General features: G+C 41.2%; 2 protein-coding genes across 3 annotated transcripts; one reads left to right on the top strand and one right to left on the bottom strand.

Annotated features, from left to right (window-relative positions):
- Nucleotides 1-706: 706 nt before the first annotated feature.
- man2b2 (mannosidase, alpha, class 2B, member 2) lies at nt 707-7,315 on the bottom strand. 2 transcript variants are annotated; one of them, XM_074624127.1, is made up of 19 exons: nt 7,106-7,315; nt 5,908-6,054; nt 5,560-5,665; nt 5,295-5,467; nt 4,970-5,085; nt 4,641-4,818; nt 4,300-4,498; nt 4,024-4,214; nt 3,761-3,932; nt 3,532-3,668; nt 3,118-3,395; nt 2,767-2,958; nt 2,446-2,689; nt 2,253-2,363; nt 1,975-2,167; nt 1,588-1,734; nt 1,375-1,487; nt 1,118-1,235; nt 707-1,012 (listed from the first exon to the last, which is right to left on the bottom strand). In XM_074624127.1, the coding sequence occupies exons 1-19, from the start codon at nt 7,229-7,231 to the stop codon at nt 909-911; spliced, it is 3,045 nt and encodes a 1,014-aa protein (XP_074480228.1). In that variant the 5' UTR covers nt 7,232-7,315; the 3' UTR covers nt 707-908. The 2 variants fall into 2 exon arrangements, with proteins under 2 accessions (XP_074480228.1, XP_074480229.1); XM_074624128.1 differs by having other exon boundaries at nt 707-1,014; nt 1,135-1,235.
- Nucleotides 7,316-7,395: 80 nt separating this feature from the next.
- Nucleotides 7,396-10,599, top strand: smim20 (small integral membrane protein 20). The gene is made up of 3 exons (XM_074624134.1): nt 7,396-7,586; nt 9,213-9,269; nt 10,380-10,599. Exons 1-3 carry the CDS (start codon nt 7,478-7,480, stop codon nt 10,421-10,423), a joined length of 210 nt encoding a protein of 69 aa, XP_074480235.1. The 5' UTR covers nt 7,396-7,477; the 3' UTR covers nt 10,424-10,599.
- Nucleotides 10,600-24,920: the final 14,321 nt, after the last annotated feature.

Raw genomic sequence — 24,920 nt, 5'->3', positions numbered from 1 at the left:
ATAATATTATGAGAATAAAGTCATAATATTATGAGAATAAAGTCGTAGTATTGTGAGAAAAAAGTCATAAGTTTAAGAGAATAAAGTCATAATATTATGAGAATAAAGTCGTAGTATTGTGAGAAAAAAGTCATAAGTTTAAGAGAATAAAGTCATAATATTATGAGAATAAAGTCGTAATATTATGAAAATAAAGTCACAAGTTTAAGAGAATAAAGTCGTAATATTATGAGAATAAAGTAATAATATTACGAGAATAAAGTTGTAATATTATGAGAATAAAGTCATAATATAACGAGAATAAAGTTGTAATATTATGAGAATAAAGTCATAATATAACGAGAATAAAGTTGTAATATTATGAGAATAAAGTCATAAGTTTAAGAGAAAAAAGTCATAATATTGCACTGATCAATTTGAGATTGTGCTTCCATAATATGTCCTCTTTCAGACTAGTGCAGGGGTCAGCAACCTGCGGCTCCGGAGCCAAATGTGGCTCTTTAGCAGCTCTCCAGTGGCTCCCTGTGGATTTTTTTAAAAAAAGAGTTGAAATGAATAACTGTTTATTTGTTTCCATTTTTATTTTTATTCATCATTGTTGTAGGTCTACTTAAAGTAGAACATCATTGTTGTAGAAACTTTACAAGTTTTCAGAAAACTTGTAAAACAACGCTGGTTGGTAGACCAGCGTCAGTGAAGTCAGACATTTGACCAAACATGACAAAAATAATCATTTTATTCAGGGTGAATCAACAGAGAGAACGCCAACACCTCATCAACGCATCAGTGCTTCTCAACAAATTAACATCATGTGCAAAAAGAATCATTAACTAACAGTGTAGCAAAGTATCAAATCTTTAAAATCATTCTCATATTAAGTCTCTTATCTTCACAGAAGATGGTTCAGCCTAAAAGTTCCTGGAGGCAAAATGAACGAAGAAGGTCCTGATCTCTTTGGGCGAGATTGTCACAGTGAAAGCTTCATCTCTGCCACTCTGACACCTTTTGTCATCTAAAATAAAGAAAACACAAACAATAAGGTATGTAACTGGTATTTCATATTAATGCAAGTCTCTTTAAATGTATTTAAGTGCCAAAAAAACAAAGTCTTTCCCACTTGTTTTTAAGTTATCTGCAGTTTTCCACTTCCACCTCTGCAGACTGGTGATATTCCAGGTTCCTGTGAGAGAACGCTCCTCCAGCTCTTTTACTTCCCCGATGCCCCGCAGAACATCCTACTCACACGGGAAATGACAATTGAAAGAGAAAAAGATTACTGGTATGTAAATTATATTTTAAAATGATTGAAATTCAAGACTTTCCTCTTGCAATACTATAACAATAATATGTAGATTTCTTTTGTTGTTGTTGCACCTTCAAGTTTATGGTGACTGGCTTTGAAAGCTCGGGGTCTTCTCCCTCCTCGAAGAGATGCATGATTCTCAACAGGACCCGATCGTAGTCTGGCTCCGAGTGCAAGTCCTTACCTAGAAGTATATGATACAAAAAAAATACACTTTTCAGAATTTAAACCCCAGGACAAACAGATCTATCAAACCTCACAGACGAGCGTTTCTAACAGCTGACCTGAGTTTATGTGGCTGAGGTGAACGTCGTGATCAGAGCTGTAGTTCCATCCGGGGATACTGAGGCTGAGCAGGTGGAGGTTGGGCGGCAAGACCACCAAACGCACGGGAGAACTTCCTCTGGGTTCCTTCTCCTGCCAGGGCCTCTCTGAAGTGTGCAAGAGTATGAATATGCAGCAGTGAATGTCGTTGCAGTGAGACAAAACACATTTTTTAAATGAAAAGGGCGGGCACACTGAACTGCAGGCTCAGGAGTGTGTCTAATCTTAGCCGGTCTTTAGGCCGCTATGGAAACACAGACAACAGTGGGCTGAAGTAACCTTTTAGAGTAGTCCTGGGGCTAAAATTACCAGGAACGTCTTGGTGGAAACCCAAGATAAGCACTCACGAGGTTGGTCTATGGGCATGATGACGGGTCTGTGCTGCAGCTCTATTGCCTCCCTCTGGTAGAGCCTGGAGGTGGCGCTGATGGAGCCCAGCATCATCCACAGGGTGGGCCTCACCACCGAGCTGTCGTTGAGGGTCAGGTTGTAGCCGAGGCTCCAGGGTAGGTTGTTCCAAAGACGGCGATGGAGCATGACCTGAGGGGTTGGAAAAAAAAACACCGGATGTTGACATGCGTTTCTGTGTAAGAAAACGGAGAAATACGTGTGTGCCTTTTGGTACCTCTAGCTGTCCGTTGGCTTGGCTGGACACGCCGTGAGCTCTGTCGCTGACGAACACCAGTCTGCTGAGGTCATCCTCAATGTAGGCTGCCCGGACCATGGGGTAGTAGTTCTGCAAAATGCGCATTATATAGAGATTATTCTACATATTCTAATAATACCCGTATTTGTTTTTAATAAATCCAGGGACTTACTCTAGCTAAAGTGTTATTAGTGAACTTCCTGTACGTCCTCTTCATCATCTGATAGCCGTTGTCATCTGTGTACAGGGTCCTGTTGTTCTTCAAGGAGGAGCTGGTCCTGAGGACGACCTCTGTGTTCATATGGAGGGGGCCCAGCCAATGCGTCTGCTCCAGCCTCAGACACCGCGGTCTGCTTCCAAAGCATTCTGGGACTCGGGTGGTGATGGAGTAAGTGTAGTCTTTATCACTTTCCTCTCTTAGAAGATGCAATATATCGAATGTCACAATTAGGGTTCATTTAACTTGCACTACATTTTGGTTGAATAGACCCACCTGTAGAAGAGCTGCCTGATCTCAGTCACAATCTTCCCGGGGATGATCTCCATCTCCACGGCCTCGTAGGCTCGCACAGCTGACCCGTTAGCGCTGAAGATGTAGTTATCAGAGATGGGCCCTGCTTTTACGTCTCCGTTTGCGTGGTATTCCCAGAAATCCTGCGTCATCCTCACTCTCCTTTTTTCTTGACTGCAAACGATGACACAGAGGACAAAGGTCAGAGTTACACTGGCGAAAGGGAAATGCATCTTTATGAGCCACATAAATACTTAAACTACTCCCTATGTATAATGCAAATATGACTTAAGTATATCTGCATGCGGTGGAACATAATCTGTAAATTCTTACAGATGAGTGATGCTGTGCAGTAGATTTGTATCCTGGTCAAACATCAGCTTGTAACATTCGCTCAGAACAGGCAGGAGCCTCCTCCCTGTTTTCAGTGAGTCGCGGACGTTGCGTCTCTCAAACGAAACCCCTTTAGCTTCGTACGTCCAGCCACACTTGGAGCTCTCCGAGCATCGCTTCTCAGAGAACTTAATCAGGTATTTCCTGTGCTGAAGGCCTCCGAGTTCCACCGTGATGAAAAGATCGTAGGTCGCGTTGGACTGCGCCGACCTCTGGATCTGTAACAGACAGAGGAAGATATCATCATAGTATATATGATTTTTTTTCATCTTTTCGCTCTTCTCTACTTAAAGTGACATAGTTCAGACGACATTTAAACATTTGTTACAGTCAGGTTTCATTAAAAACAACAACCTGTGCAGGTACAGGTTGTCCATCATCATCAAACACGGCTGCAGTGGGGAAGGTCACAGTGAGGTTGATGATGGTGGTGGTGTTCCACGCTAACGGGTTGTAAACGATGACATGTTGCTCCAAAGCCTGATGAACACCTGGCATGAGCAGATGAGGAGCTAGTGTTAGCGATTTAGCTCAAAGCACAAACGATAGCGTGCTGATGTAAGCCGCGGCAAAACGTCTACACCTTTCCTGCGGTAGCGGCTGCCGAGGATGCTGGGTATGTCGAGGTTGTGGGGCAGCAGGAAGAGCGCAGCCAGGAGCTCCTCCACTCCCATCATGGCCTGCATGAGATGCTGCAGGTACATGTCCGCCACCTTGGGAGACTCGGTACCAGTGATACCATCGTGGTGCTGAACCTAAAAATACACACAAGTAAATAACATCTTCTTGAACGTGAATGGACACCCATTTGCTTTATTTTCTGTTCAAGGAGTCAAATATTTTCACCTCTGAGACAGCCCAGCGAAGCGCCTTCAGTTTATCCAGGGCCCAGTCTTTCGCTACAGGTCCGTCAGGGAAGCTGATTCGGTACCGGGTGAAAAGAGACTCCGCTGCGTGCAGCTGGGAGCTGGCCTGTCGCGCCACTCCTTTCAGGACATTCCTGGAGGCGTAAAACCCCGTCCACGCCTGGTGCGGTTCTACGAGATAAATCATCCACAGTAGAAGAAAAATTGTGTTTGTTTCGTACTTTCATATTATGTTATTTAGGATGCAGATTCTCACCAGTGGAATATGGTAGGAAATCTTCACTCCCACGGACTTCCCAGACCAGATTTGATTGGTGGATGGTTTGGAAGTATTCACTAAGAGTGGCGTACTGGACCGTCACCCCGAACTCTTTGCTATTTTCGTTGATGTACTTCATTAGAGGATCCATGTTGTTGAACTGCACGGATGAGTTGTAGAACTGTTTGTCACAGCCCTGAAACATGAGGAGAGTGCAGGTTATTTTAGTTACATGTTCATCTACTAGTTAGGTGCACAGAGAAGCAGGGGTTTGTCGAAGAAACACTTTAAAAACTGATGCTTTGACATTGAATTAAAAGGATTTTCTATTTCCTCACCCATGGCCAGAGCACATTGTTCGTCCTAAACCATGCAGCCCTCTGCTTGATGTTCTCCACCATAGTCTTGGCGTAGGCGTGTACGGTCTCCTTGGTGACGGGCAGGCTCATGTTGGGGTAAACTCCGTTTTTAGGGGGATCGGGGAACAAGGCAACCCCGTTCCAATAGAAACCAGAGCTGAGAGGTAAGAACATGTTTCCTTTTGATGAAAAAATCCCCAGTTTGTCTTTTCAATAATACTAATTTTATAGATATGGAATTATGGTGAAATTAATAGTAGGTCAAGAGTTCAAGGCACTTCTGTCTGTTACCAATAAACATGAACTACCTGTTGGAGAATGGCAGGTGGGATGGGGTGCAATAGCTAAACTGGTCCATAGTGTGAGTGAAGATCTGCTGCTTCTCTTTCAGAGAGGGAGAACCTCTCCATACAAACTGTAGTTTCTGTACCAAAAAAGAAAATAGCTTATCAGCATGCTCTGACTATTTAGTACCATTTTAAGGTCAGATTGACAATGGCAATTTACTTTTCTGATGATAGTGTATGAGAACAGCTCCAAAAGAAGTGTGTTCTTTGGGTCGTCAGCGTGATCTGTGGTGACGTTTGTACAATTTTGAAATAGTGTTCCCTTCAGTGATGGCCGTAGTAATACCTTGTTTTTCTGCATGGTGTCTTTGAGGTCGTAGTCAATGCGGGAGATGAGGTGGGCGTTGAACCCAGCCAGGGCAAAGAGCACTGGCGTGGTCGCCGAGGCTCCAAATGGATCCACGTGCCAGGAAAACTGAGGACGCACCCCGAACGTCTCGTAGAGGAAACCGTGTCCCTCTGAGACAGCACATAGAAACAAAAAAAGTCCACTACATGTCTCTCTTTCTCTCAAACTGACATTTACAGGGGCGGGAAATGTGTTGCACTACCTGTCATTTGTAGTATCTCGTCGTCTAGATCGGTCACAGCCTCGTCGTGCATCACTTGGCCCCCGAGGACGAACTCAAGCCGACCCTCTTTCACAAGCTGTCGTACCTAGAAAGCCAACCAAGCCATAACTTGTTAAATATTCAGTGTATTTAAAAGGGTCACTTTCAAGGCTGTACAGAATGACTGTAAAAACAGGGATGTAAACAAAGATATCTCAGCATCTGATGCACTCTTTTTGTAATCTGCAATGCAGGAGTATCCCTTTTTAAAATAATTTAGTTTGTAGGTGATTTATTGAGACTATCTTGTATTATTTTATGTCGTATTGACCCATCACGTGTCCTTACTTGTTTCTTATGGGAGTCTGTGGCCACGGTATCCCACCACAGTCGAAAGAACTCCTGCTCCACAGCGATGAACCTGCGGTCTTCAGCCTTTGAGAGCTCCTCAGTCACACTGGTGTACACATTGGCTGCATAAGCATGCATACTCTCCTATGGAAAAAATACACACTCATACACATGATGTGAAATGAAAAATACACAGATTCATCAACAATACGTGGGAAAACAGTGGTTTGGTGACAGGAAAACAGGCTGTACCCTATATGCTTTTTCAAAAAAATTGCTTGCTCCCACACACACTTTCTCTCTGATTTATTAGTCAACGTTTCGGTCAACAAGGACCTTCATTAGGACATTAAGAAGATAAAATCTTGGTGTGTGTTCTTTTAAACACCACCAAATCAATATGATTGGATGATTAGAAGTGTCTGTCATCCCTATTGGTTGAGGAAGTGACATCATCACATATCCATTGCACCATGAAAAAAAAAAACAGGATGAGAAGAGAAGAAAAATACATGTCAAACAAAGAACGTCAAACATACATCACTATTGAAGGAAAACACTAATAATCTTACCATAAATTATCACATGGCACACGATCATAATTATATAAAGTTACACATTAAAAAAACACTGCTTGGTCATCATTACAATTAAGTCGCTTAAAGGGTCATTTAATTGCTGTCGTGTAATTGCTTTTCCCCATGTTGTCCATGTATCTGTTTTTATGTTTTTTATTTTTTCCCACTCACAATGTTGTTTGGTTACGATTGCCCAGAAGTCAATATAGATATTTAAATCAATATCCTCCTCATAAACACTAACCATACACTTCCACACAACACACACACACTTATCTTTTTTGATATATTTACTGTATTATTATTGTTATTATTATATATATCTTGTCCTAATTGTTTGTTATCACTATTATGCAGTCATATTATTTCTTTATATTAATCTTGTATCTAGGTGGAGGCTTCAGATAAGCCCAGTGGGTTTTTTGCCTCTTCCTGCACTTTATATTATTATTTTTTTGTTATGTTGTATAGTCTTAAACTGTGCAAATAACAAATAATCAAGTAGAAGTTCTTCATTTCACAGACACACACTCAAATCTAATTCATCATTGAGCCCAAAGTGGTACACAAGCACTATATGCTTGTCAAGTTTAACACCTTATCAATAAGAAACCTACCTGAATAGTGTACACCCAGCCAACATCCATGTGACTGTGGGGAATTACAAATGTTTGGATTGGCTTGTTTTCTCCTGCTGAGTAACAGCAGCAGAGAAAAAACACAAAAACTGCTAAAAATCTCATCGTTTTTAAGCCTCTAACTCTTTCAAATCATGACATGTGACATGTTCACCCAGACTTCCTTATTATTGTTTTGCAGCACCATGTGATTCTGACGCTCTGACGTCAGTACGGAAGCCCAGAAGACGTAAACTTCGCTTTTTTTGTTTTGTAACACGTGGTTTTTGGTGACCTTTAAACCGGATATAATAATTGTAAACACTGCGTACACTTTGGAGGTGAGAGTTCTCACCCGATGCAGCAATTCAAATGTCTAAAAACCAGAGAATAGCATTGATATTTGGAGGTTTTGTAACAGCTGTTGCAGCCGCGTTTTACCCCATATTCTTCTACCCAATGACGCATAATGAAGAGTACAGTAAGTAAACACAACTTCCTCTAACATCTCACTTACACAATGACATCATGTTACTTTACTATGTTGCTCTTTGCATTGGGCTCATTCTTTGCTAATACTTCTAACATACAAAGCACAATTGGATAGGAAAGATAACTTAAATTATAAAAAATAAAATAACAAAAATAAAAGGGGGTAGAAAATAATTAAAGGAACAAAAAAAGAAATGCATAAATAAATAATAAGAAACTAAAGCCTTAAAATGCTACTTTAAATGTGTTTAATGACTTGTATTATCCTCCCCTGACTTGTTGTTTTTGATTACCTGTGAGACTTTTTTTTTCTTTTTTATTATTGAAGAAAATTAATTTACAAACATTAAGGCATTGTAAAAAAATAAAATAACAAAAATAAAAGAGGGTAGAAAATAATTAAAGGAACAAAAAAAGAAATGCATGAATAAATAAATAAATAAATAATAAGACGGCACTCTTCCATAGTAGCTCTAGGGGTCATCATCATATATGTTCAGTTCTTCATAAGCTCTGAGGAGAGACTTTGCATGTTGTCCTTTCATTAGTCTTTACGCACTGATATGATTGTCCACAAAATCCCTTTTTTAAAACGCAAAATAAGGGTTTAATTTTCCTCCATTTGGATGCATGGATGAAAAAAATTTGCCAGCATTATCAGATTGTTCAATAATAAGTCACTCTTAATGTCCTTCATGTTAATACCAAACACAATATGTTCTCTTGTGAAAGGAGCAAGTAGTTGGATTCTGGTTGACAGCCAGTCCTGCAAATCTTCAGTGGAAAAACAGATGATCAGTAGTTTCAATCTCCGTCTCACAAGAGATGCAGTTATTGTGATCAACATTAAATCTCAGTCTCAGCAATTCATTGGATGGATAAATATTAGACCTTATTTTGAAATGGACTTCTTTTGTCTTGGGGTACTTACAGGGTAAGTGATGTATTTAGATCTCCATTTCTTAATGTCTGAGTCTGGAAATAATTGGATGATGTTGTTTCTGTTTGATCATATTGGGTACCGTATGTTGGTCAGGGGATTACTAGTTAGCTAACCTGTTTTATGGCACTTTCTCAGTCAATTTAACATAATAAACTTGGGGGTTTTATGTTCCCAAAACATACAACGAAAGCTCCCCAAAATAGTGAAAGGGGGAAAAACATCAATTAACATGAACTGTTCAGCTAAAATGACCAGAGTTTGAAAGTTGTGTCCACCCTAGACTTGTTAGCAAGCAATAGGATTGTCTAACTGGACACCCAGAGGTTTCCTTCCCACTTTTCCAAAAGCCATAAACATGCAAACCGACTAAGACAAAGAGAGAGTGATGCCAGGAAAACTAATTTAAGCTAAATACTTGTGGTTTCACTGTATGTCTTTGTACAACACACTCCACTTATTGGACAGTCTTTTCAGTCTGAGCCAGTTCTGGCCAACTCAGATGGAAAGCTATAGTCAGGACATACAGTAGATTGCGGATAACATTTTTCCAGTGTTATTAATACTGCAGACAAAAGAGAAAGATAAAGCTGCAATGTGAAAATCTTGTTCATGAAATTTACTTTTTGAGCACCAAATTCTTCTGACGATACTGTACTGTTGTCTCTTTGCTAGGAGATGTCCAAAAGATGAACCGGGCAGGAGTCAACCAGGCAGATATTCAACCCGTTGGTAAGAGCACATAGTAGAGTTATGTACGCTGTTTCTGTCTTACACAACAGGTGTATTATAAACCTGATGAATGTTGTGTGGACTGAAACATCGTAGATGAATTTATCAGTAGTAAGTGAGAAAATGTGCTGTGTTTTTTCATCTTTATTCAGTTTTTGCAATCAGTCAGATAGTACTGGTAGTATTACTTCCTTTAATGGGATATTAAAGGAGTACTTCACCCATAAAACTATAATATATACTCATAATAACTATTTAAATATCAATTACTCACCTCGTGTTACCTTGAATTCTTGAATAAAACTGTGTTTTTCTCGCATGCCTCCACGTTGAACGGAGAATAAAAAAAAAAACAGGGAAAAGTCTCGATGAATCGAAGGAAGTTGGGGCTGCGTTTAACAACATCAAAACCATATCAAAACATCCGTTTACAAACTCTCACACAACTCCTGCAGTATGATCCAAGTCTCATTCATCCAGTCATCCATCCTCACTACTTCCCAAACACATGCTTCTTTGCTAAAACTTCCGAGTCCAGACAAGCCAGAAGTGTTTTAAATAGTGAGGTTTTAGCGAAGATGCATGTATTCGGAAAGTAGTGAGCATACAACTTGATAAATGAGACTTATACTGCACATGTTTTGGTATAATTTTGCTGTTAAACGCGGCCCCCGTTTACTTCAATTCATTGAGACTTTTCTCCGTCTTTTGATTCATCGTTCGCTGTGGAGGCATGTGAGAAAAACAACATTTTCTTCAAGAATTCAAGGTAACACGGTGTGAGTAATCGATATACAAATGGTCATTTTGTGGGTAAAGTATTCCTTTCATGTCATTTACAAAGACGTATCATGCATATGTCCATCATACACAGACTGTCTCAATGCAGTTCTGTTTTATTTTTGCCAACATATCTTCAGCTAGTACTTCAAGTATGGTGAATAGATATTTTGGTGAATGGAAATGTGATCTAATTGCACATACTGTTGAAACAAGTGTTGTAAGAGGAGTTACCACTCTGTTATGTGTAATCTAGTGCCAAAAGAGTGTTGTAATGTTGCATGCTGACACTGTTTGTTTTGTGTTATCTTATTTTTTTTTATCTTAAAGGTGTGAAGATATGGTCCGATCCTTTCGGGCCTGCAGGCAAATGACGACCGGCGACGGCTGACCCTTCACTAATTCCAATGATGCTGATGAAGACTTTGCTGTTTGATGAGTGATTGGTGTGCGCGTGAGTGAATGCTTCCCAGAATGTGTGTTTTTTGTTGTTATGTGATTCCTTGAATCCTGGAAAAGAAAATAAAGTTTAAAGCACTTATAATGAAAACATTGTACTTTAAATGACTTCATATAATTTTAGGTTTAATGGGTAATGTATTGTGATGCAGACATAAAAAAAGCAATCAGTACAAAGTGCAATGGACATGAGGCAAGTAGCATAAGTTTTACTTTCTACCACAGTTCACTTATTTTACCAAATGTTCTGTTTTGTCCACAAGGGGGCGCTCTATGCCCATCTGTTGCCACAAAAGGCACTGGACTGTGAAATGTTTTGTTTTGTGCATCAGATATTTTGGAAAAACTTTTCTATTTCCAAAAAGCCTCGCTCTGGTATGCAGCCTGTGGAAATTATAATAAAAAAACAGTGGTTTGTTTACCCATCCTATTCACAAGAAATCTATTTTGACATTTGATTTTGATTTAGTTCATAAAAGAGTAAAAAAAAAACGGTTCAGCAGACGAGGGACAATGTCCAGTAATGTGCAGTATCATTTTTCCAAAATGGAAAATAGTAGAGAGGGAGTTATTCCAGGACACATCACTCTGCATTATCATTTCTCTGTCACAGACACAGGGTTTAACTGTTGCTCCGCTGTTTAAATGGCATGTGACTCTAGCAGTGTTTTTGCCCATAGGCTGAAAGGACGGGGCAGAGCTCCGTGGTCGTCGTCTTGTTCAAAATCCTCCCCGATGCGATCCAGACTCCCTTTACGAGTCCATGGGTGCTGTAAAAGCAGAGAATTCCAAAACTACAATTTTTTTCCCTGTACTTTTGTGGTTTCCTGACATTGACCAGCATCCCCTTTCAGAGTTTGGTCCATCAAAGTCCTTTTGGAGGGAAGATAGATTAAGAAAGAGCTAAAGCATGTGTTTATGGTCCTTCAGAGATGGTGCATTTTTTAAAGTTGCCCTTAAATCTTTCACAGTCCCCGATGTAGCCTCTACTTTCGGACATTTAGGACCCGTTCGTGAGGCCCGCTGCCAGCAAAACTGACTGCACGGGCCAGCAGCGGCCACTCTCCTTCTCAACCCCCCAATCAACAAGCCCCATTGTTTATGAGAGGTTGTTATTGTTGGGCTGCATTCAGAAACAAGAGAAAACTCAAGAGCCCGGCTGCGCAGAGGCGTCCAAAGTAAAGAGAGCAAGGGGTGAGGGGGTGGTTAAGGAAAAACGAAAAGCAGAAATTCCTCTCATTCCCCGCTGGTGTTTTCCAGATTCCTCAAGCGACAGCTTCTCGGCTGCGTGAGTGAAGTAAGCAACCAGAGGGGAAATTGAAGCGAACGGCGAGAGGAAGAGAACCACATTCTTGAGGGGACGCGTCACCTACACACAGAATAGAGAGACACTCAATCTCTGTTACTTCGCCTGGCAAAGTATGTAACAGGTTGTGCAGCATGGCCTTCAGCTTTTTAGGCTCGCTCGGCCATGAATCAGTGTTTGAATGACTGTGACGCCGTGACATTTCGTTTCGAACTTGATCCTTACGTCTGTCTATTCAGAAGCAGGCCTCGAGTCTGCACCGGGCTTTTATGGCTCTGTGTTGTCAAGTCCTCTTTTTGTGTCCCATTCAGCTGAATATGTAGATAGACACCCATCACTATAAAACATTCAATAGGGTCAGAGCGCCCTATAAACCAACATGAACTCAACAATGTCGCCTCCGTAGCACTTTTACTATCCCACTATTAACCCATCACACAAATCTCCCCCCGGCTATTGAGGAGCTTCTCAGAGAGTGGTGGCACATCGTCGCTCCGAGCAGTTTGTTAGGTGTGTGTTCAAGAGCGGCAGATAATTGGCCGAGGTTTTCTAACTAATTGCCATGGGAACAAGGGTTGACAGACAGGCCACGGGGGTTGGAGGAACAGCAGAGAGTGTTTGGGAAGGGGTGGGATGTAAAGTACGAGCAGAGCGCCTCGCTCGAGTCAAGTGCGGGGAGTAGAAAACAGAAAGTAAGTGAACAAAAACAAGAACTGTGGAGAGCTCTAAAGAGCCTCTCGATGACACACTCTGTAATCGAAGACAGAGAGCTGTGGCATTTCTATTTGAAGTGAGTGAATTTGAAGCGTCACAGTTAAGGAGGACTTCTTGTTGTTTTTTTATGTGTATTTGCAAATTTTACACTATTAATTAATGAAGTGCGTGCTCGCATGTAAATTAAAGGGGAATATACCTTAGTTGGTTGCAATCTGCAACCACACCACTAGATGAACCAAATTCTACACACTGTACCTTTAAGAGATAAAAGGCAGTAATCTCTTGATTGACTTCTAGTTTATAGCATAGATGATTCAAAGCAATAACGGCCACCATAAACATAAAATACAGTCCATAAAGAGGTCATTCATAGCTAAGAAAGGATTCCAACATCAATATGTCCACATTATAAGATCAAAGTATATATCAATATATACGTATACAGTAATCATTTACAAAAGAATACAGATGTGCATCTGTCAAATATAAGAAGAGCAATTGTTGAATGTGATCAGATTATATGATATGATGCAGTACTATACTGCTAATCTACCCAGTAGTGTGCAAAGTATCCTTCATGTATTTGTGAGTGATAAAAACAGAATAATATTCTAAGATCATATAACACTGTGAAAGGAGCCATTCTGCATAACTTTTTATACTTTAATTACATTTTGCTGATAAAACCTTTGTACTTTTACTTAAGTAACATTTTGAATTCAAGACTTTTACTTGAAATGTAGGATTTTTAGGCTATGGTATTGGTAAAAACCTGAGTACTTCTTCCACCACTGCTTGTTGGGAGACACGTAACCATGGTAACCCGTACCAACCTCATGTGACCAGACGATGATGTGTGAGAATCATAAAGTATAAAGTAGTAAAAACGACATCACGCCTCGCAAAATGAAATCTCATACTTACACTTAAATCGAAGCTTTATTGACGTTTACAGAGCTGTCCAACAACGTCTGTTATGAACGCTGTCGTTGTTGCCGCATTGCATTGTGGGATATTTATGCTGCCGTAGTGTCCAGCGTTGCATACTGTGACATTTAAATTTGCGTACTATTGGTTTCATGCTATGGTTTCAAACATACTAAAATATCTCAGTGTTTTAGCGTACTAAATAGCATGTTAGTACGGAATTTCGCGATAGTCTTCAGCCCCAACCGACGCTGACTCAAGTGACATCACTTGAGGTAATTTATCAGATTTTGCGCAGCACCCTCTGGAGCCATAACAGGCTTCATACAACTTTTTTTTAACATATACAATAGTACTCCTAAAGACTAAATCGGTGGAGTTCTCCTTTAAGGCGTAACAGTGGATCCCTATTGTATGGATGCACTCCACTGTGTGTGTGCATGTCACTGAAGCAATGACTACATTTCACCAAAGATGTCGCCAAAAAAAAAGAAAAAATCTCACACGTTATCACATAAAAACAAATTCAGCACACAAACGCAAACACACACACACACACAGTTGGTTTTCTCCCAGAAAACAAGCAAGAGTCTACATTTCCCATCTCAAATGCGCTGCTTAGCCTTGTAAAACAATGTACCGGAGTGCTGTCCGCATTCTTGGGTCAGCAGGCGCACGGCTGTGGAAACAGATAGTATAAGTCTGAAGCAATGTCTAGGGGAAAAAAAGGCTCCGGCCAGGCTCGCAGCAGGCAGGCGAGGCGAGCTGCCCCAGTGACAGTGTGGTCTGGAGCGAGCTAGAGTTACATTTAGTGCGTGCGCGAGCGTGTGTGCATGTGTCATTCAGGAGAGAAAGCGAAGAAGTTCAGCTAAGAGGAACCCAGTATCCCCCGGAGACTAAACTGTGGTTGTGGAACTTACTGGAACTCCAAACATCGTGTGTGTGCTTTTGTGTATTATGTTCATATTTGCCCCGAAAGCAGGACCACGAATAGATAATTATGGTTTGTTTTAGGTTGCATCTCCGTTGCCCAGTCGTGAAGGCATTGCAGTTCATTGCTGCGGCGTGTCAGTTTCGTAGTCGAAGAAGCCGTGTGCGTAGAGAGAGAGAGTGGACAAAGGGCAGATGATGCAATGATGGTTTTGTCGGCTCTCTCCTTCTTGTCGGCCGGTGTTATTTAGACTCTTACAGGAACTCACAGTCATAAACAGTCTATAATAGCTGGCTGTTGCACTTGTGAAAACATGTTTTTGCCTCTGAAAGTCTGTTTTTAGCCAAGCTCATTATAAACATTCATCTAGTAATTAAGAGGTAACATGGTAATTTTCACAATATTTAGAATAGTAATTAGCACAATTCTCGTTTTTTTTATGCAAGTGACAATTGGGAAGTGGGATTTTATAATGCACACTTCAAATTCTCTGTGTGGAAATCTGATATTTTCACATCACAGAGCTTTTTTTAGTGAAATATCTCAACAAGTATTTGATGGATTGCCATGAAATTTGGTACTCGCGTTCATGTTCCCCTCAGGATGAATTGTAATAACCGTAGTGATGCCTTAACTTTTCATGTAGCACCATCATCATGTCAAATGTTTAAAGGAACAGTATGTAACATTTCGGAGGATCTATTGGCAGAAGTGGGATATACTGTTAATCACTATGTTTTCTTTAGTGTATAATCACCTGAAACTAAGGATTGTTGTGTTTTTTCGTTATCTTAGAATGAGCTGTTTATATCTACACACGGAGCAGGTCCTCTTCACAGAGGTTGTTTCTACAGTAGCCCAGAACGGACAAACCAAACAGTGGCTCTAAATAGAGCCATTCGCGTTTTCACGTATGCCACTGTAGCTCTCCGACTGGCACATGGGAAAAGTTGCAGTTGGTTGCAGTCGGCAACAACCTCACCGCTAGATGCCGCCAGATCCTACACACTGCACCTTTAATTTTTCCTATGTTGGTTTACCATTGTAACATTACCGTTGCGTTCGAAATTGCATGCTTTTAGTCCATACTGCAGCTGCTCTTACAAAGTACGTACTGTCGATGCAGTATTCATACAACTGAGACATACTATTTCGTCAAAACATTGCGCCTTTAACTTTGACCGTATTGCTCATATGGGATTGTGGGTCTAAATAACCAGAAAAGCATGCTGGCTTGCAACTGCAAAATGCGATTAGATGTAGTAGGACATCCTGGTATTTTTGGCATACTGCATTTGACATACTATGTATTGGGACATACTTCATCTTTTTCTTTCGTACTAAATAGTAAGGTAGTATGGGTATTGGAACGCACAGTGCACCTGCTAAGCATCAGCATGTTAGCATTGTCATTGTGCATTTAGTAGCCTCACTGAGCTGCTAGCGTCGCTGTAGACAATTAGTATTTTGTTGAGATCACTTTGCAATTAGAGCGTAAATCACAGGAGAAATGAAAAAAGATGAATGTTGGGAGAACTCTGCATCACTTTTTGAATTTTATGCCAGAGAATCATTGATACACAGATCTCTATCTGTTGCACTTACAGCAGCAAAAGCAGGATTTTCAGCCTGTTTGTCGTCACGTGTTTTTCGTTTCCTATATAAAATGTAGCCAGTAGAAAGAGATACAACTATATGAAGTAAATAATTACAAAACAGACCATACAGAAATATACAAAAGACGTTAAATGAACACCAAGTGGTCTGACGGCTGAACTCAAAGGGGCCTTCTTTCTTCACAGCTCTTCAGGCAGCAAGTGAATGTGATTAAGCAACACCTCTGAATAAGGTAGGAAATTCTCAAATATGGCTCGGAGCGTGCCAAAAGCCTGTCCACATATGGATCTGTAGAGGAAATGTTTAAGCAATTAGTCGGAGTTTAAGGTCGGAAAAAATTATTTCCCCCATCTTTTTTTTTTTCAATGGGGAGGAAAATCTTTGTTATGGACCGACCTCATCGTGCCGACCATCTTTTCCTCTTTTAACGTGTCGTCCCATGTTCCACTGATTCTGTGGAACCAAAATGTCGAAACCGCAATTACATTTAACTCGGGACTGTTTGATTAACAGAGTCTTGCAAAAAACCACACGCACACATGCATGCACCCGCTGATTGAAATATTATTGTCACCCCTACTAAACACACGCCATTACAGCACCGCCGCCTGAGCTCGTGCGAGCCTCGACCGTCAATCACGTTATATAGCAGGTTTCCGTTTTACGGTCCCATTATAATCTTAAAAATTTCTTATGCACTAAAATAGCAGGGCGGCTGTTGATTTAGGCAGGGTTACTGACAAAGAGGGCCAGAGCTGTAAGCAATCATGCCGCTCTTCCAAACCTCTCGGAAAGGCTAAGAAAAGAGGGGAGCAGAGAGTGATTTATAAGGCACCTTAATACTTGACACGTTCATTCGTGAAAATAAGTCTGCGGCCTTTTCAAAGCCATCGCTTACATTAAAAAAACATGGAAAGCTCTTTTAAACAGCTTCTTTTTATACTCGGTGGGCCAGTTTTCATTCATATTTCCTGGCACGCTGCTTTACGCCCCCTCAGTCTGAGAGACTGTATCAAAATAAACAGTTTAACCCCAATGCGGCATTTAAAAATTATATTGTAGTGAACAATACAGAAGGTATGCGATTTCACAGAGCTCTTTAACAGCAGGTAATGCTGTAAAGATTGATAAAAATGTGTAATATTATGATCCAATATGACATACTGAGTCATACTATATCTTGTTTTAGTTGGACTCAAATGTACAAAGTGGGCTGAATGATTCACAGTGTTGAAAATACTCGCAATACCCTGCTATTTTCATGCAGCTAGATGAACTGCGTCTCTGTTATTAGTGGCTTACGCACAGAGCAAATTAATTCAATAAGTCAAACCTATATCCTATGGCACAACAGCAGCTGTATGGAATGAAATGGCTTTAATGGATATTTAGCATGCACAATGGTGAGTCATATTTGGTGTGTATTTTAATTTTTAGTGTCAATGGCGTGTGGGGTGAGCGAAGACGGTGTGCCTCTGTGTTCCTCGTGGGTTTTCATTAGGGCCTTGTGGATGACAACAGAATATATGACTTGGCTCCGGACGGGAATTCGGGGAAAGTCATGGAATTTTGGACGCCTTGACGGAACACAGGCTGTCCGCTGTTGGCTCGTTCTCCACCGAGGAGGAGGAGTAATCCTCCTGCAGTGTGTGTTTGTGTGTGTGCTGGTGGGCCTTAAGGACATCTTCAGGGAGCTGACCCAGAACAATGACAGGTTTACAGCACAGCAACCAGGCAGGCGGACTCACATGTGGCTAAAATCAAACGGAGGACCAGGACTGCTCTGAGCGCTAGAGCAGATTGGACACAACCGGATCGTCCAGATGATTAGTAACTCTGGTGATCTGTATTTCTGCCTATCCAGGGAATCTACTGTATCTGTTCAATACATCTACCTTCCTCACATAGGCAAAAAAAAAAGGCTCTTAAGAAGAAAATCCATGAGGAATCACTCTCTTGTATTTTGGAACAAGTGCCTTTTTAGATTTTTTGCTGATGAGCAACTTGCAAAGTCTTTCAACAATTCCTTTAGAATTTCTTCTGGCAAAACTTGCTGATATGATTCACGTTATTGCTTTCAGAGCTGGAGACTTTAGACATATTTTAAGTCACAAAAATGAGGACTTGACTTGGACCTGACTACTTGAGACTTGACTCCCCTAAGACTTGGCCTCACATGACATTTTAAAAGCAAAACCACGTCTCAAGTTTTTACCTGTAAAATGTTCAAATGTTGTCATTTTAATAGCCAGACATGAAAGACTTGCAACTGACTTACAAGTAGCCATTGAAGACTTGATGCTGACTTGTCCTTAAGGACTTGAGACAACTTGGCACTCGGTATTACAAGATTTTAAACTTGACTTGGAGCTTGGTCTCAAATGTCCTGTAACTTATCTTGAACGTAGTTTCACTATTACACGACTTGGGACTTGGACTTGTCCTTGAGGACTTGAGATTTGACCTTAGACTTGCTATAACAAGACACAACTTAACTTGGGTTTGCTCTGAATGACTTGACTTGGTCCTGTCTTGAATGACTTGTGACTGTTATCATAAGACTTGAGACCTGCTTTAACTTGATTTGAGCTTGACCTTAAGCACTTGAGGCTAAATTTAAGACTCATTATCACAAGATGTACTCTGACTTGTCTCAAATGATTCAAGTCTTGTTTAGGACTTTTACTTAAGGACTTGAGACTTGGCTCGAGACTTGGTATTGCAAGACTTGAGACATGAATTAGAATGGTCTCAAATGACTCGTGACTTGACATGTACTTGTCTCAAATTAATTGTGATGTAAATTGGACTAGACTTCAAGACTTGTTTAGGACTTGTAATTAAGGACTTGAGACTTGGCTCAAGACTAGATATTGCAAGACTAGAGACCTGAATTACACTTGTTTCAAATGACTTCTGACTTGACGTGGATTTGTCTCAAAATAATTGTGATGTGAATTGGACTTGACTTCGAGACTTGTTTAGGACTCGTACTTAAGGACTTGAGACTTGGCTCGAGACTTGGTATTGCAAGACTTGAGACCTGAATTGGACTCGTCTCAAATGACTTGTGACTTGACGTGGACTTGTCTCGAATGAATTGTGATATGAATTGGACTTGACTTCGAGTCTTGTTTAGGATTTTTACTTACAGACTTGAGACTTGGCCTAAGACTTGATATTGCAAGACATGAGACCTGAATTGGACTTGTATCAAATGAGTGGACGTGGACTCGTCTCGAATTAATTGTGATGTAAATGAAATGGTCAAACTTAAGAGATGGTTTAGGATTTGTACTTAAAGACTTGATACCTGACTTGGCTCACGTCTTGGTATTGCAAGACTTTGAGTCCTGAATTGGACGTGTCTCAAACGACTTTGACGTGGACTTGTCTTGACTTAATTGTGATGTGAATTGGACTTGACTTTGAGATTTGTTTAGGACTTGTACTTAAAGACTTGAGACTTGACTTGACACTCGCCATTACAAGACTTGAGGCTCGACTTGAAGTCCAAACTGTGGAAGACGTCGTCATAAATTTGAAGTTTAAGATTGTGGAAATTATTGTATTCTTCTGAAAAGCTTTAAAGCCTTGGAAAGGATTTTCTTTCCACAACTGCTCAAGAACTTCATTATTTCCTACATTTCTTCGTCTCGGCAGTACTGTACGTGCAACGGAGGGTCAAAAATAAACCTTGGTCATGTCGTGTGCATAACCCTAAACCTAACCACAAGATTAAATAGCGCCCATATGCACTGATGTCAGTAGGAAATTTGCAAAAAAGCGATTGAATTGCATGCATAAACCCTCATCCTCATATTCTGTCCCAGAGGGTATACTTCTGCTATTTAATGCCATCCACAAAAGAAAGCCACCCTGACATGAAAGCAGAATCATATCCCACCTGAGCTACAAATGATCTCTCCCTTTGGGCTATGAGCTTACTTTGTGGTCTCCCCTTTTTCCTGCTCCCTGCTCTCCTCATCCATCCATCCATCTCTCTCCGGTGCTGCTCCATTCAGAGAGAGAGAGAGAGAGAGAGAGAACAAACCACATGTTTCAGGGAGGAATCCTGACCGGGCAGCATCCCAGACCAAAGTACCTCCAGCTCTCCTGCCCCATGGCATCACTTAGCTCTACCCTGTCATTAAGAACAGGGTTGGATGATTTGTGTTGGAACGCAGCCCTTTGTTCGAGTGGGATGGGCGCAGAAAGAGAAAGACAGGGACCGCGGAGGAGGGTTGGGGGGGGGTAGAGTAGAAGAATGATGTCATCTCAGGTCGGTGCTGGAAGTGGGCCGGGACCTGTGGTGGTAGGAATGGTGTTGCCTTTGGGCTCGGGTGCAGGAAAAGAGATGGAATGATGTGGAATATGGAGTGTAATTTGGTATGTGTGTATCTAGATGAGTAAATATGTCTCTTGTCTTTGTTTTGTACCGCGCACGCGGGTGCACGAAACTTGTGTGTGGGTTTGTGGAAGTGTGCGAAAGGCATGCGGTCGGAAAAGTATAGGCTGTTTTTATGTTGCGTTCGCTCTTTGTTTCAGTGTTTCTTTAGTGGGTGGATGGTTGAATGAATCATTTGGACAGAGGCTGAGGTATCAGAAAGAGTGGTTTGGCCTGGGGGTGAGGAGGATGGGGGGCGAGGGGGTGGAGGGAGACAAGAGAGAAGGAAAACCAACTTGTACTTGTGGCTTCTGGATTCCTAATGCACACTACTGCACTGTGATGACTGTCTCCCTCCCGCTACCTACACTATGTCGTGTGGAACATATCGGATACACCACAGAGAAGCAAGGACTGAAAGTAATTATCCAAAGCATTTTCTGTTCAAGTATAGAGCTGAGCTTTGTGTATTTTTGTTTTACTTAAAGGATCATTTCGGTTATGTAAGGAAGTTAGGTCTTATTTTCGTAGTTTTGGTTATTCAGGGCTCAACATTAACTTTTAAAATGGTTGCAAGGCGCAGCTTTTGGTTGCCGAAACTGAAAATACGGTTGCCATTTTTAGTCACTGTAGCCTATAATTGCCTATGGACTTGCATTTATATAGAACTCTTCAAGTCTTCCGACCACTCAAAGCTCTTTACACTACATGTCAGCATTCACTGATGGCAGAGGCTGCTAAGGTGCCAACTTTGCCCATCAGGATCTAATCTAAATACTCATTCGCACACCGATGCAATATGGGGTTAAGTGTCTTGCTCAAGGACACATCGACATGTGACCCAGAGCAGCCGGGGATCGAACCACTGACCTTCCAATTGGTGGACGACCTGCTCTACCCTCTGAGCCAAAGCCGCCCCAATTTAAAGCCTATAAATTGTAAATAAACTGAAATTATTATATTATCATAATTGCTATTTTCATGCTGAATACTGGTTTCCTCTTCAGGCCTCAAAATATAATTCAAATTGTACATTATTCAATATATACAGTGTATTATATAACCTGTGATGGACCCATCATACAGTAGTCATTATTTTAGGAGTCTCAAGCATAAAATGTTGAGAATAACCACTATATAACCACCACTAAGTAGCACTATATAAGGTAGAGTACTAGGAGGAGTTACAGGATGAGGATGATGAAGTTGCTTGAATGAGTTATATAACATACCACTGCTACTTTTCTATTATTTATAGTGTTTAACTTATAGGAATTTTACACTTTATCTTATATTTCCCCTGCAGTTACATTCCCAGTGAAAACCCTCGTGACTTCTGCATTAAGATGATGCATCTTTTGACTCCGAGCCATCTTTTAGAGCGAGCAATCAGATCAACCATAAATGGGCCGCAGACTATGTAACGCGATGGGGCGACTGGATCTTTAATGGCTTTGAGATGAAACACCTCCTCACTCTGAAGAACTTTTTATCGACCGTGTACTCTTCAATGTCAGTCACATCGAACTATGGAGAACTTTACTTGTATTCCTACATTTTCTTAAGCAATTCCACTAAGCCAATAGTTACATATGCACACTTCACATATTAACACATTTCAAAGTTTCTAAGGAAGTGGACTGTGCTGTGCACTCGTGATGTTATTTCGCATATTTATTGCAACTTTTTATTATCTCTGCCTCCAATAATATTTAGATGGAAGGCGACTGATAGGAGCAGAGTTCCAATAACAGAGATTAAGTGCTCTGGGGGGGGGAGATTGTGCAGCGTTTTTTGAGGAGAGAGGCATCTGCCTAAGTAAACTCAGCCCAACACTGAGGAATTGCGCTGTGGAACGTTGGTGGTGAAACCGGAGCGCGGGTTTTGGGAATAGCCCAAGGGAACTGGGCTCAGTTTTCCAAAAGCCTCTATCTCCTGCGATATGTAGTGTGATTTGAGGAGAGGCGAGGATTGTGTGTGTGTAACAGGGGAAGTGGATGGAGGGCTTACAGAACGGCTAAGTCAGGAAAACAAGTCTCAGGAAACCCTATACCTCACTCTGGCACCGACACAGACGTTCTTTCTTTCTCTTCCTCTGTCTCACTCTCTCTTTCTCTCTCTCTCTCTCTCTCTCTCTCTCAGCAACTCCTGTCTTGCTGTATCTCTCTCTCTCTTCCCTCTCCGCCTGCATGTACTGGAGAAACGAGGAGTGAAAGCAACAGCAGTTAGAGCAACAACTGAACAAAAGCCACCCTTGACACTCGGTGCTGTTAAGGAAACAGTGGTGACCTTGTTGGGAGTTGAAACCTTCTCATATAGCAAGAAGCTCTTCTTTTTTTCTGATTTTTGTAGCTTCTTTGAGGCAATATTTATATTTTCATCTTCAAGAGAAATTATTAAGACACAAGCTCAGACAATATCAATAAAATATAACAATGTGTATGTGAAACGTATAGCTCGTAGTGACCACACCACAGAGAATTACCACCCAACCAGGCTGTTCTCATACACCATTCGTAGCTATAACTACGGAAAATAATGCACTGTAATTCATGTATATATCCCACAAAATGTATTTGTATGTAATCAACGTAATCGTGAACCAGGAAGTATAAAGAGCAACAAACTGCATAAGGATCGATAAGGACAGAGCAACCAAACAACAGACTGAGAATTTGCGATTAGCTGGTGAACCCAATGGAGCATTTAGCAGCTGAAGAGTCAGATATTTCCTTCAGGAGTTGGTGGAGACCAAAACAGAGCTAAAAGAAGGGTGAATATTGGAATAACATTCACGACTCTAAAGTAATGTTACTCCATTACTGCTGGATGTGTAAATAAATAAGCAAGTGTTTGCTATAACGAGTTTTAACTTTGAGGATGATGGCATGTTAGCGTCTTGTATATAGGCTTGTTTGCATGGATCCTAAGTGAGGACACCACGGACACCCAAGGCAAACAAATCAGTTATTGCAGGTTTAACAATACACAATGGACGGGGTATTCAGTGTGCGCGTTTTGAGCTTTTCTGACCTCTATTTGGTTCACATTTAGTTCAACTCTATTTCTTTTTTCTCTCTAATTCCCTGTCTCATCTCTTTCTCTCTCTTGCACACAAGTCCTCTCATCTCTCTGTCAGTTCAATTAAAAGATGCTTTGTACGTCCTCAAACCGCTAATGTATATCGCATTAGCTATCTATCTTTGTCTTTCTCTGCCTCTCAAGCACTCACACACTTCCCCTGCCTGCACTCCTTTATCTTATATCCCCTTTTCCACTATCCCTAAAGCTCCTTGTCTGTCTCTGTCACCCCCCTTTTCCTTTTTAAAAAAAAACACTTTCCACTGCTTTTCCACTCTTTTCTCTATCTTTTGTCTCTCTCTTTCCACATCTCTGGAACCCCTCGCTGCACCTCCCACAACAAAACACACCTACTTATAACACATCCCAGTCATCTTTCCCTCTCCCTTCTTTCCATTTGTTTGCTGCCATCTTTTCTCCCTTTACACCTCATTCTCCCTGTCTTTCTGCCTCCTCCATCTATCATTATCAGCCTCTGTTTCCGTGTCTCTCTCAGCCTCCACCTTATCAGCCTGCCCTCTCTTTGCTCTGCCTCTTTCTCTATATCCTTCCCTTTCCAGCTCTCTCCGTGTCCTCGGTGTGTCTGTGGGGGCAGCGAGTGGTCAGGCCTGCCTGCAGGCATCAACAGCACAGGGCCACTGCCTCGGGCTGTGTGTGTTAGTGTGTGTGTGTGTGTGTGTTAGTGTGTGTTAGTGTGTGTCTGTGCTAGGCTGATTGGCACGATGCCCAGACCCACCTCCTGTGGTGAAACCCACTCCTTTTCTTCTTAGCAGTCTGGACTGCTGCCCAGACTGACCCTCACAAACACACACACAGATACAGGCATGCAAACACATTCACAGATAACCTGACTGGGACACAGATGTGACGCATTAATACACACAGTAACACACACACAAACACAGATAAGTCTCATGAATATCCAGAAAGCAGAAAATCACCTCTTCTATATCTCTTTCCATTGGCCTCTATGAACCATACATGTGTTTGTGTTGCCTCCTCTTGTAGATATGCATTGTGCCTACAGTGTGTGTGAGTGTGTGTGTGTGTGTGTGTCTTGGCAGCCAGTGTGTGTATGCATGTCACACACAATGGGTCTGACTTCCACCTACTCCCGCTCTACAAATTGATGTGTATATCATTCAATTTAGGATGTTTGCATTGGATTAAATTGTATATACAAAAAAAACTATAAAGGAAAATTCCACCCTCAAAGTGTTACTTTACGATTAAGTGTTTTTACAGTATATACCTGCTTTCCATTTTTTCCACAGTCGAGAAAGCAATCTCACCACAATGTCCATTTAGTAGCTGTTCTGGAGCTCTCAATCACATCACATGATCTTCATCAGCAGATAGAGTTTGCCCAGGCGGCAACCTCCGGGTCTGAAAAGTGAAGCCAATGAGGAAGTGCCTTAAACCTGCATTCTTTCTAACAGCCAGCAG

This window comes from Sebastes fasciatus, chromosome 22 (assembly GCF_043250625.1).
Source record: "Sebastes fasciatus isolate fSebFas1 chromosome 22, fSebFas1.pri, whole genome shotgun sequence".
In the NCBI taxonomy this organism is placed as follows: domain Eukaryota; kingdom Metazoa; phylum Chordata; class Actinopteri; order Perciformes; family Sebastidae; genus Sebastes; species Sebastes fasciatus.
The sequence above is the reverse complement of the archived record's forward strand: the minus strand, read 5'-3'. Positions and strand labels throughout refer to the sequence as shown.

Bases quoted from the DNA above. Each gene is read 5' to 3' on its own strand.
- smim20 (XM_074624134.1), top strand. From the start codon at position 7,478: ATGTCTAAAAACCAGAGAATAGCATTGATATTTGGAGGTTTTGTAACA. The intron at 7,587-9,212 runs GTAAGTAAACAC...TCTCTTTGCTAG, and splicing joins GACGCATAATGAAGAGTACA to GAGATGTCCAAAAGATGAAC. The intron at 9,270-10,379 runs GTAAGAGCACAT...TTTATCTTAAAG, and splicing joins GGCAGATATTCAACCCGTTG to GTGTGAAGATATGGTCCGAT.
- man2b2 (XM_074624127.1), bottom strand. From the start codon at position 7,231: ATGAGATTTTTAGCAGTTTTTGTGTTTTTTCTCTGCTGCTGTTACTCA. The intron at 5,086-5,294 runs GTATTACTACGG...TTTTTGGTACAG, and splicing joins ACACCATGCAGAAAAACAAG to AAACTACAGTTTGTATGGAG. The intron at 1,735-1,974 runs GTGAGTGCTTAT...TGCACACTTCAG, and splicing joins CATGCCCATAGACCAACCTC to AGAGGCCCTGGCAGGAGAAG.